The following is a 12,533-nucleotide window of genomic DNA, read 5'->3' as shown; positions in this document are numbered from 1 at the left end:
CTATGGAATGGCTGAAGTGGCTTTTAAGTTGCAATTTTCTGTCTTCTCAGGAGATAATTTTGGAAGGAGAGATTGTTCAGTTATTCAGCCTGTGGTTGTATTTGAGTTTGTTTCCTCGTGCAGATTGTGGTATCAATACCCCGTTTTTTCAGGGATGAAGTTCCTTCACCTTTTGCGTGAAACATTGATGGATTTTGATGTACTAGGAGAGAAATTTCTTAAATTCTAGATCCTTTTCAGATACCAGACTGTTCTTTACCCTCTTAGCTGAACTATCTTCTCTCTCATCCCTCTGTATTAATTCTGAGTTCAGAATTTGCTCATTTGCTTTTGCTCATTATTGTTGCCTGCCCGATGGCCTCATTCAGCCTGATGGCCTTGCAGCAATTTGTGTTGTTAACCTGTTTTGTTAAAAGGGAGCATTCGAACCAAACTATTAAGTTAAACTATAATTTAAAAGATCTTGCAAAGTTTTTCACTATCATAGAAACTAAAGGTGCAGTGTCATTATAATTTTAGTAAAGAGAGTGAGGTCTTTAGAGGTGGAGAGTTTTCCAGGAGTCTTCCGTAGCATGTGTAATTGCTAGGCTAAGAGGGTGGTCAGTGTGTTTGTGAGAATTCTTGATATAAATCTCAGTTCAGGGATTCCTGCATGTCTAAAGTTATTCATCAACTTAGTACAGTCTAAAATGATACGTGGGCACGTTTTCACAGGCTACCTCCTAGGTGGTTCATTTAGACACTTGTAGTAATTTCTTAATTATTAGGCAGTGGGAGTTTAGATATCCTAGTTGCTGGAAAAACCTGTATAACGTGTACTATAAAATGTACTGGGAAGCACACAGCAGTATTCAGGGACAGTGTAGATATAGCTGAGTGCTGGGGGTTTTTTAGGGGGCGTAGGGTGGGAGGGTGCTTCTTGCTGACTTTCCCAGATGTTCACAGGTGTTCACAGGCTCTTGCTGAGCTTTTCAATTGTATCTGTGTTCCTCAGTGCTCCAGCTGCTGGGCAACTGTAGCTGAAAATTTTGAAAGCTTAAGTTGGTGCCCAAAATGGTAAATTTGAGTTCAAACAATTGTTGAAAGGTGCGTCCTGAAAAATAATGTAGTGGAATATGACACATGTACTTCTTAAAAAGTTATTTCCTAGCATTGCACATAGTCTTGTGGAATACAGTGTTGTTATTCCTTTAGATTTGCATGTAGGCCACATGAGTTATTGAAAATGGCTATTTATGGTTGCAAAATTCTAATGAAAATTGACACAGCAGAAGGCATAAAACAATTACACCTAGAAATACTTTTGCTATGTGATTCTTAAAAGAAATCAGAGGATTAAACAGATTGCAAGAATGAATGGTTCTTGAATAATGATCAGAATGAATAATTTTAGTGAGAGGCTTTCAAGCAGAGTGCATTTTTTTTTGGTGTAAGGAAGTCTTTTTTTATAGTATGTTGGTGTGCTGCATGTCTGACTTGCCCTAGAATTATTGCTTTAGTTACAACATTTCTTGCCTGAGTTTGTTTCTGGAGTCAAGAAGTGGTCAGAAGATGGGCTGTATTAACCCTATGTATTTAACTTGCACCATGTGAAATATTTGATATTTTGAAGAGGTTGCTGCATCCTAAATTTGTTTTCTTGTAATTCTGTGTGTTGCTTTTAGGATTTTAGAAGCACTACTCGGTGTTTATTGATTGTAACTCAGTTACACTATTTGAATGTGTGACTGTCGTTAAGTACATTAAATATTTAGTTGTTAAAAATGTTTGCATTTCAACATTCTGCAAATGGTTTTATCTTTATTACAGTGATAAACAGAGGTGACCATGACGACCTTCCTGGAATTTATTCAGCAGAATGAGGACAGAGATGGAGTTAGATTCAGCTGGAATGTTTGGCCTTCAAGTCGTCTTGAAGCCACAAGAATGGTAGTCCCGGTGGCTGCCCTCTTCACACCACTGAAGGAACGGCCAGACTTGCCTCCTATTCAGTATGAGCCAGTTTTGTGCAGCAGGACCACGTGCCGAGCTGTTCTGAATCCCTTATGGTAAAACTAATACATATGTTATACCAGTATTTTTTGTTGCAAATAACCTTCAGAATAGTGCCAGTTAAACTATGCAGAAGATCTGGTGTGTGGAAGTTCAAGTACTCCTCACACGAGTACACAGCTCGAACTTCTAGAAGTTTTTGCATGTAGATTTAAATATGTAACACATATACTTAAGACATGGCTTTCATTTAACTAGTCTTTTCAACGTATTTCTTTTATCTAATGATTAGGTATGTTATTTGTCTGGATCTACACATCTTATGTCATAAGGCATCTTATGTGTAGATGTCTTATTATGTGTGGAGGCATATTCTAGAGTCATTTTGCCTCTAGAAAATTACTTAAGTAAGAAGTTACTGTGCTATATCTTTTTAGCTATTGAGCTTAAAACGAGAGTTAAAATTGTTTGCATAAAACTGTGCAGGAAGTCTCTAATAGAAGTTCTGAGTCTGTATTCCAAAATTTCTATTTTGCTTCTTTTTATTGAAGACCATTCTTCGTCTCCAAAGACAATAATTTGCCTGATACATTTGTGTAAGACTGCACTTAGTGTGAATTTGTAATATGTGTATTTAGGACAAAATATATCAGGAGGAAGCTTTCTCAAAGTCACTGTGTTTTTGAAAAATTAAAAGAAACTTATTCTAGGATCAGTGGAGGAAAATGAATTGTTTGTGCTATGTAAACTTTTCTTATTGTATTTTTATAGCCAAGTGGATTATCGAGCAAAACTCTGGGCTTGCAACTTTTGTTATCAGAGAAACCAGGTAAGAAAATGAAACAGTTAGGATATAGAAAATCTTTTTTATAAGGTAAAAGTGAAAATCCTCATTTTTCAAATTACAGTTGCGAACAGAAATTGACAGCAAGAGTGTGAGTGTGCAGTTACATCTTCAGAGACTTCATTGAGATTTTTTTCATGATAGCAATAGTGAACATCTGTTGCAGAGGAAGGTAGTCCATATATATGTTTTTGGTTTTGTGGAAGTTGTAATCTTATACTTAATTTCTGTTTTTTTATAGTTTCCTCCTACCTATGCAGGCATATCTGAAATGAATCAACCAGCTGAACTGTTGCCTCAGTTCTCCAGCATTGAATATGTAGTACAGGTAAAATCATTAAATAATATCTTTAACATCTATAGCCTTGCAATATACAAAAATAATTAATTTAAATTGTATTTATTCACTTTATTTTAATGACTGTGAGTCTATATGTGCTTGTTAGTAGATTGAACATTTATGTCATCAGTTGGAAATAGAAAACACAACTTTTTATAAGAACACAAGGATGGCTAATAAGACTGGTTTAAAAAAAAAAAAAAAGAAAAAAGAGAGGTCTCTTCTGAAAGCAATGTTTCTGTTAGGTCTGTTTCTTTACGAGGAGTTTAATTTGTGTTTGTGCCGGGGATCTGCTTACTGCTGTTGCTTGCCCAGATGATTTCAGTTCAAATTTTGCTGACTGTTGATTCGGCTCTCATTAATCATTGGAATGATTCCAAGTTAGTTTTATGGCTAGCTGTTAGAGAAAACAGCTAATACATGTTAAAATCAGGTGTTTGAATTTTAATATTCATCCTTTTTTAGGCTAGCACTTACTTGAATAAAAAAAGAACCTGAAACCCAAAATTGCAAACACTTTGCAGCTGTACAGTTGTAATCTCTAAATTCCATTTTTGAGGATTAAAATTTGTAAGACTTCAGTGAGGTGTTCAGATTATGAAAAGAAGAGCAGAGACTGAACAGAACCTCTACTTTTTGCCAACTCTTGTAACACAGAGCAAAGGCGATATTTGCTCATAGCACAGCAAAAGTAGTTTAGAAAGAATAAAAAGAGCTGATGATCTCTACAGTAAGATTATGAGGTGAAATGCCACAGAATGTCAGCAGGTTGGAATATTTTATACTTGTGAATAGCTTTATGACTATTATTTTCACTTAGAGCAATAAACGGTCATTGTTTATTAAAAGATTGATGTAATTGGCACATGCTTCAAAACTATGATGACATCCAGAAAGGATTTTTTTCTTTTCTTCTGTATTAAGCATTTCATTTTTATGCAGAGTTCATTATGGTAGGGGTAGCCCTAGATAATGATTACTACTTGAGTGGGAGCCAAGTTAGTTGGAACATGTACATTATTGGTCTGATTAAAGTTAAAACTTTTACAAAATGTACTTTACGTGTTCATTTTTGCTCCTGTAAATACTACAAGATCTGTTTTTCATGTGATTATATTTGTGTTTCTTAAAGCGTGGTCCTCAGATGCCTTTGATATTTCTTTATGTTGTGGACACATGCATGGAAGATGAAGACTTGCAAGCTCTGAAGGAATCCATGCAAATGTCGCTTAGTCTCCTGCCGCCAACGGCGTTAGTAGGTCTCATTACCTTTGGCCGAATGGTGCAAGTTCATGAGCTTGGCTGTGAAGGAATTTCCAAAAGTTATGTCTTCAGAGGAACAAAGGACCTGTCAGCAAAACAGCTGCAGGTAACACACAAAAGCAAACAAAAAGAAATCATCAAGGTGATGATGATGAAGAACTTCAAATAGTCTATAACAAATTTTGTAGTAAAATATTATGTATTTGACTACAGGAAATGCTAGGGCTTGCAAAAGTACCCGTTTCACAAGTTGGTCGGGGTCCTCAAGTGCAGCAGCCACCACCTTCTAACAGGTAATGTGCGTAAAACATTTAAAAAACACACCTTGACTACACTGATTTACAGGAAAACTTACGTTTTATGGCAATGAAAAATTGAACTAACAGTCGAACCTTTTGATCAGGCACAAATTTAGTAGGAGACTAATGGTTTTAGCCTGTTTCTTTCCTACAGTTTGTGCTGGGAAGGAAAGACTTGATGGGTGATAGTAAAGTCATTGGGATGGTGCTTTGGAAATGTCCCGAGAGAAGGTTGTATAGGCATATTATAGATATGTAAATAATGATGCTTCTATTGGTTGGTACGCTGGAAAGTGTTAATTGCTGCTTTAGTGCCCGTTTCTTATATGGGTATCCAGTTTTGCCTTGTGTTTTTCTCCCTCTTCTGCTCCTCTCCTCTTCTGCCTCTCTTTTGCAGACTGTGGATTGATACACGATTCTCCTGTGTATCCCACTATGACATAGAAGAAATTGGTGAAATTATAAAAAAGAGAGACAGTTTTGCAGTCTCTGCCTTCCAATAAATAGCTGCATTTGTAGACATTGTGTAGCAGAGAGCACAAGAAGTTCTTTATACGTTAATGTTTCTTCTGATCTTTGATTTTCGCTGAAGTAGTTAAACTTGAGTTTCCTTTTGAGATTTGTAGGTCATCATCTGCTGTGTGATTTTGAGTAGATAGGGTTCTTTCTGGATAGTGGCAATATATCTAAGCAAGTTTCTATTTTACAAGCTTTTTGCTGAACTTTTTAAGCGGAGTGTGCTGTGTATGTAGTAATACCAAACTGCGCTGTCTGGGTGAGGCAGAGACATTGCTCTGAATCCAGACTAGAATCTAGAATTAGACATTGCTAATGTACGTCTAATGCATTGGTAGTGAGCAACTGATAGCATTTTTATTTAACAATTTGAATCTAAACTAATTCCGTGGATTTGTTTACAGATTTTTGCAACCGGTGCAGAAAATTGATATGAATCTCACTGATCTTTTGGGTGAACTGCAACGGGACCCTTGGCCTGTTCCACAAGGAAAACGGCCCTTACGGTCTTCTGGAGTGGCTCTTTCTATAGCTGTAGGGCTCCTTGAGGTAATGGCTTTAACTACAGTTGTTCTAATATGTCAACGGGTCATTTTGTTGCAGAAAAGCTGCCACAATCAGTATGTGAAAACCTTAGTAATTGGTGCATATTAGATTTGGATGATGATTCTGATAGATATTGTCCCTTACATGCTTACAGTTACATGCTTACAGGTGTTTATGCATTTTAATGAGGTGAAATTGAGACTTTGAATTAATGGCAGATTTAAGTTTGGGAGGGAAAAAGTACAGTTATTGTTATAATCTTATCAACGTGATAAATACCCACATAGCTTTTACTTTTGTTCAATTTGTAGCAAAACCTGATGTTTTTATTTGTCTTTTATTTCCTGCAGTGCACTTTCCCTAATACTGGTGCACGTATAATGATGTTCATTGGAGGACCAGCTACACAAGGACCTGGCATGGTTGTAGGGGATGAATTGAAGTTACCTATAAGATCATGGCATGACATTGAAAAAGACAATGCTAAATACGTTAAAAAGGGTACGAAGGTAAGAGATGGTCTTGGGTGATATTTTAGGCATCTTACCAGTAAGTAAATGTTTACATTGCCTGGCATTGTAAAGTACTGTTAGTAGTAGCAAATGTATAAAGAGATTGGAAATGTGGGTTTTAGTTTACCGGTCTCTGAATAGTGGTATGGCTTCAGGAATTTCTTCGGAAATTTCGCTATATTGAGTTAGGACTTTGTCTAGCTTTACGTTAAAGGTCTTTGGCGTTTTCCCTGGTTTAAGTCAGAGAAGGTTCTTGTGACTAAATGATATATCTGGAGTAAGGCTGGCTGCTTCTAAGATAGTTGCTCAAAACTGTCTCTGTAGTTGAGGGAGGGTTAGGCAGTAGAGTTTAGGCATAGTTTGTTTCATCCTAAAAGTGTGTTTGGGCAGGTGAACTGCATCCAAAGCCTGTTAAATTCCTCTTAACTGATTATAATGGGAGCTTAAATGATTATCTCAGTCACAGGTGTCTGTTGTTACAGACACTTGAGATTTGAAAAGTAAATTCAGTTCTATGTGTTGGATCTAGTACTTAGTGTAGAGTTTAAAAAGAAAAGATCAAGGTAATTTTCTAGTTTAAATAGCAGCCACTGGTCTGTCTGGTGTGAGTTGGATTCTCAGCTGGTCAGAAAAAAACACAGATGTTGAAAATTCCAGTCTTAATTTAACTTCAGGAAAAAGTATTCTTTTAACTTGTATTAGAATGTGATGTGAATAAAGTCTGATAATGTTGGTTTAGAAAAATTTTAGGAGTTTAGTATTTAACATGAAGATAGGGAGAGTTCGCGTTGTAAATTGCTATGATCTGTATTTTTATCTTGAATTTAGCATTTTGAAGCCCTGGCTAATCGAGCTGCAACAAATGGTCATGTTGTTGACATATATGCATGTGCGTTGGATCAGACTGGTCTTCTGGAGATGAAGTGTTGTCCCAACTACACTGGGTATGTGCCTATTCATTTTTAAGTAGTATATGAAGGTGCAGGGGGTTTTTGTTTTGGTTTTTTTTTTGAAATTGTTTAACAGGAAGCACTTACCAAAAACATTCTACTTAAAAAAAACAAACAACAAACCCAACCCAAAAAACCCAACAGACCTACTCTGCTATACTGTGATGGTTGCATTTGTACCAGAATTTTGGAATTGTGGGTTTAATCAGAAGGGGGTTTGCTGTTTTGTTGTCGTGGTGTCCTGTCCCCGCCCCCACCCCGTATGATCTATGTGAGGCTTAAATAAGGTGGATATCTTTTAAACAGGCAATTTATCCCATGTACTGTTGCTATTTTTCAATGTATATGCAAGCTGTAGGTTTCAGTAGAGATAAGGACCTGTCATCCTTCTTTTTCTTGCTCGTAAGAGTGGTACAAAACCCTGTGTTATTCCTTCTGTCTTGTTGATGCCCTGCTTCTATATACTGTTGTTCATAGGTTCAACTGCTGTCTTCGGTGATTATCAGGCTCCTGATTTTTGCTCCCTCTGTCCAGTTCTACATTTCAGACATGGTCTTGTATTCCCTTCAGCTTGTCTTGCCATCAGTTCATTTTAATGGGATGAAAGCAAATTCTAGTTTTTCTCATGAAACCACCCTCCTATTTTCTGTAACTATGGATGACACCCTCACCTTTCCTCTTACGCAGATCGACAGTCTGGAATAACTTTTGACTCTTGTTTGCGTGTGAAGTACCTCATTAGTTTTGTACATCCTGCCAATTCTTCCTCCATATGTTTTCAAAGACTGTCTTTTCTTTTTCTTTCGCTTTCTCAAAGTCTTTTCTACACTCATCATGTTTCGTCTTTGCTAGTATAGCTACCTGCTTTACATACCATTTGATTTTTAGGTTAGACTTCTGCATTCCATCTGAATTCTTTTGCCAAGCACATTTTTCGTGCTTCTTATTGTTAGCTCTGTCAATACGAACTGCAGGTAAAATTAAATGAAGCATCTTTTGCTTATCAGTTTAGTAACTGCTGTATCTGTTCGTAATGGGCCTTCTTGGTTGCTTGTCCATACCTTCATGTGACACAGGATCCTGAGCACATGCTACGTATCTAGGCACACAAGAAGAATGAGAGATGCAACCGCAGGCTGTGATGAACATGTACTGATGAGTTTTGGGCCAGCTTGGCTGTGCTAGTCACTGCTGGGTTGCTTCTTTTCAGAGGTGTGTTTGTGTAGCCTTAGCATGGGAGTTTCCACTGCTTAGGTTATTTAAGTTTACAACTTTGCCTGCGCATTTGACTCCTTTTCCTTTCCTGCATCAAACTCAAGCTGTATTTTTCTATATACTACAGTGTAATTTTGCGCTTTCTCTCTGCTTTTGTGTCTGACCTGGCCCTGTTTCTGTGCTTCCAGCAAAACTAGCCTTAATGTATAGTTTGTCCTTTGCTTTTAAAGCTATTCCTGTTTCCTCTTTGGTTACATCCTGCATACAGGGAGGGATTTCTGATTCTGCCTGCGTCTATTGTCTTCTATCTTTGAGTATCCCCCTGAAAACTTGTAGAACTTCTTTCGGGTATAATGTTTGACCTATTAGCATATTTCACTAATATGATTTAATTACTATTTTGGATGAATAACAATAATACCTCCCACGACTGTTTCCTAAATGCAGTTTATGATATTTCATGATGTGGCAACTGTTGCAGTTATATCCACAGAATATTGCCAAGTATAAAACCGAATCATGCTTCTTGAGCGTAGATTTAAGCTTGAAATAATGAGTGAACTACTCAAAATGGCATGGTGATAGGTTTGGAATATTGAATATTAGAAGTAGTTAAATGACTTTGCTTGGCAAAGTTGTGAGATATTTGTAGTGTTGAAGTCCAGTATAGAATTTTCCCGGTGAAAGATTTTGTTATATGTTATGATCACAATGACCTTAAGATGCTGACTGCGCAAGAGTTCACTTACAAAATTCATCCCTAACATTGTCACAAATTATTAATTTAATGGTAGTCCCTTTTAAGAAGGCAAAAATGTGCCTTACCGTTAACTATCATTAGTTTTTAGCCTTTAATAGAAACAAGTTATATAAATCCCATGTGGTAAATTATTGCATAATAAGTAATCTGTTTTAACTTGATGGTTTTGTTTCTTCCTTTTATTGTTGTTGTCTAGAGGCTACATGGTAATGGGAGACTCTTTCAATACGTCTTTGTTCAAACAAACCTTTCAGAGAGTATTCACGAAAGATATGCAAGGACAGTTTAAAATGGGATTCGGTGGCACATTAGAAATAAAGGTAAGAATAAACAATGTAGTGTGTTAGTTAAACACTGGGATAGCATGGCTAAGAACTGTGGAATCTCTGTCCTTTAAGGAATTTTTAGGAACATGCTAAACAGATGTGCCAGAATTGGCTTGGACATAGCAGTTACTGCCTAGCTATCTTTATTACAGTTCTGTGATTCTGTAAATGTGGTTTAGGTATAATGTTAATTCCTTCTTACTCTGCATTCAGTGACAGCTAAAAGTGAGACTGAACTAAAATTAATGTCTCTGTTAGAAACTCATAATGCTGTGTGTATAGATTTTGGTATCAGGAATGAGTGTTCCTTGGGTTTTCATCCAGGTTCTCTGCATAGTCCAGGACAGCTTTCCTTTTATTTTCTGTCCGTACCAGGATCCACTCTGGCACTTTTAACAGTGTTCATTTTCACCTCCACTCTTCTGAGTAGTTTAGAGCTGAATGTGCTGTAGGTTCACATATGGTCTTCCGTGACGTATCTTGCAAAGTGTTAGAATTCTGCCTTGTAGAAGAATATGAGTCTGTTTTCTTGTTCAGTAAAATTCTGTTTTAAGTTTTTACTACCAGGACAAATAATTGGACCCTCTTTTTTCATGTACATATTCTTGTGAAATTTGTTGGAATATCCTAGAAAATGTGAAAAGGGAGACCCAGTTCTAGAGGACTGTACAAACCGCTTCAAAATGACATTGGAAGAGTGTAAATAACTGGATTTTTCTTTACTAAATATATTCAGGAGATAGAGGGTATAAATTGAGCATGGAGTATGTACAGGCTTATCTTACCAGTCTTCAGTTTTAATCTCATTTTGTGAATATTTTAATTACTTTCCTAGAAAATAGACACTATCCAGTATACTTTCTAGGCTCCCAGGTTTATAAAGAACAGCAGCTTTTCTCCATGTTTTAATTTATGTTCATGCTGATGTTTCAGATGTACTAGTTGATAAAGCAAACATATGTAATTAAGTGTAGAAAGTGAGCACCTAAAAAGTCTCTCTAAATGTATTAAGCATTATTATAGGTATAACCTTTCCTAAAGGTATCAAGAATCTGATTTGCATTAAGGTTTTCATTAACTGATGATAAAATAAGACTAAGTTCTTCTTAATGCAGCATATTAATGTATGTTTTTCTTCTAAATATGAAGACCTCAAGAGAAGTAAAGATTTCTGGAGCAATTGGACCCTGTGTCTCTCTCAACTCTAAAGGACCTTGTGTCTCAGAAAATGTAAGTTAACTTTGCTGAAAATGAAGGCAATATCCTATTATGGTAAAAAAAGTATTTAGAATTTTTGGATCTGAAGAGGGGATGAAACATTTCCGTAAGTGGAACAAAGAGTGTTTACTTTTTTACCAAGTGTAAATTAAATACATGCAAGGGCTGTTTTTTGGATAAGCTCCTGTTTACTGCTAGATTAGATTCAAGTTGTATTAGGCGTTGCAGTTTACTTGTTGCTTGGTTAGGTTTGTCCACTGAGTGGTTACTTTAAAATTATTACAGAAAAGTTACATGCTGGCAAAGCAGAAACCAAGTAGAAAGTGAGTTAGCATGCTTTATTGTTAAAATCAGAGCTATGTCCTTTTATCCAAACGGAGAACCATGAAAATTCTTTGTTTAGAAAGACTGAGAGAACAGGATACAAGACCATGGGAACACCCACTTTTTCTTCACCTCATCTTCCATTTGTATAACTCTTTCACCAAATGCATATTTAATTAATTGATTAGAATATAAAACTGTTACAGGCTTCTGAAGTAACTCCTTTAAATTTACATCAGACTTAAATCATCACTTATTCTCTTATCAAATAGTATTATTACAGTTTAATTTTGAGTTTGATTACTAATGAAAAACAATTCCTGCAAGTAACCAAAATGTCTTACATTTGAGAAGTCTCACTTTCGTTCCTAACCATCTGCATAATAGAACGCTTTCCAGTATGAAAGTGCTTACAAGTGGCCTGCTTTAATCAAGCATTTTTCATGCCTAAATTTTCCTTGTATTTATGATTGCATCTTTGTGAACTAAAAATCTCAGTATAATCAGGGGGTTTTGTTCTTTTTTTCTTTTTGGTCTGGTACAGATTTTCTTATTTGGTCCCCTGAGTGATTGCATATATTACAATAAAAGTTAAAAGCAAACAAAAAGCCCCAATTAAATGTACATCTCCTTATTTAAGCTACATATTTAAATCATTAGGTGGTAACAGAAATTTACTTGTGAATTCATAGAATCATAGAATAGTTTGGGTTGGAAGGGACCTTTAAAGATGATCTGGTCCAACCACACCTGCAATGAGCAGAGACATCTTCAACTAGATCAGGTTGCTCAGAGCCCTGTCCAACCTGAGCTTGAATGTTTCCAAGGAGGGGATGTCTATCATCTCTCTGGGCAGTCTGTTCCAGTGTTTTTCCACCCTCATTGTAAAAAAATTTCTTCCTTGCATCTAGTCTAAATCTACACTCGGTTTAAAACCATTACCCCTTGTCCTATTGCAACAGGCCTTGCTAAAAAGTTTGTCCACATCTTTCATATAAATCCCCTTCAAGTACAGGACGGCTGCAATCAGGTCTCCCTGGAGCCTTCTCCTCTCCGGCGTGAACAGCCCCAACTCTCTCAGCCTTTCCTCATAGGAGAGGTGTTCCATCCCTCAGATCATGTTTGTGGCCCTCCTCTGGACCCGCTCCACCAGGTCCATGTCTTTCCTGTGCTGAGGGCTCCAGAGCTGGACACAGGACTCCATGTGAGGTCTCACCAGAGCAGACTAGACGGGCAGAATCCCCTCCCTCGACCTGCTGGCCACTCTGCTTTAGATGCAGCCCAGGATATGGTTGGCTGTCTGGGCTGTGAGCGCACGTTGTTCGGTCATGTCAAGCTTTTCATCCACCAGTACCCCATAGTCCTTCTCAGCAGGGCTGCTCTCAATCCCTTCATCCCCCAGTCTGTATTGATACTGGGGGTTGTCCC

The 12,533-nt window shown here is 37.0% G+C and overlaps 1 protein-coding gene across 2 annotated transcripts in view; it reads left to right on the top strand.

Moving 5' to 3' along the window:
• Positions 1 to 12,533, top strand: part of SEC23A (SEC23 homolog A, COPII component) — a 30,698-nt gene that overhangs the window by 4,364 nt on the left and 13,801 nt on the right. For both annotated transcript variants that reach the window (XM_075425730.1, XM_075425731.1), the window contains 10 exons: positions 1,810 to 2,048; positions 2,764 to 2,821; positions 3,078 to 3,164; positions 4,309 to 4,545; positions 4,653 to 4,732; positions 5,659 to 5,803; positions 6,151 to 6,309; positions 7,141 to 7,256; positions 9,434 to 9,557; positions 10,713 to 10,793. In XM_075425730.1, coding sequence (XP_075281845.1) covers positions 1,828 to 2,048; positions 2,764 to 2,821; positions 3,078 to 3,164; positions 4,309 to 4,545; positions 4,653 to 4,732; positions 5,659 to 5,803; positions 6,151 to 6,309; positions 7,141 to 7,256; positions 9,434 to 9,557; positions 10,713 to 10,793 — 1,308 coding nt within the window. In that variant the 5' untranslated portion in view covers positions 1,810 to 1,827. The remainder of the gene's footprint in view (positions 1 to 1,809; positions 2,049 to 2,763; positions 2,822 to 3,077; positions 3,165 to 4,308; positions 4,546 to 4,652; positions 4,733 to 5,658; positions 5,804 to 6,150; positions 6,310 to 7,140; positions 7,257 to 9,433; positions 9,558 to 10,712; positions 10,794 to 12,533) is intronic.

This window comes from Opisthocomus hoazin, chromosome 7 (assembly GCF_030867145.1).
Source record: "Opisthocomus hoazin isolate bOpiHoa1 chromosome 7, bOpiHoa1.hap1, whole genome shotgun sequence".
Lineage (NCBI taxonomy): Eukaryota > Metazoa > Chordata > Aves > Opisthocomiformes > Opisthocomidae > Opisthocomus > Opisthocomus hoazin.
Note: the sequence above shows the minus strand (reverse complement) of the source record. Positions and strands in the feature narration are given on the sequence as shown.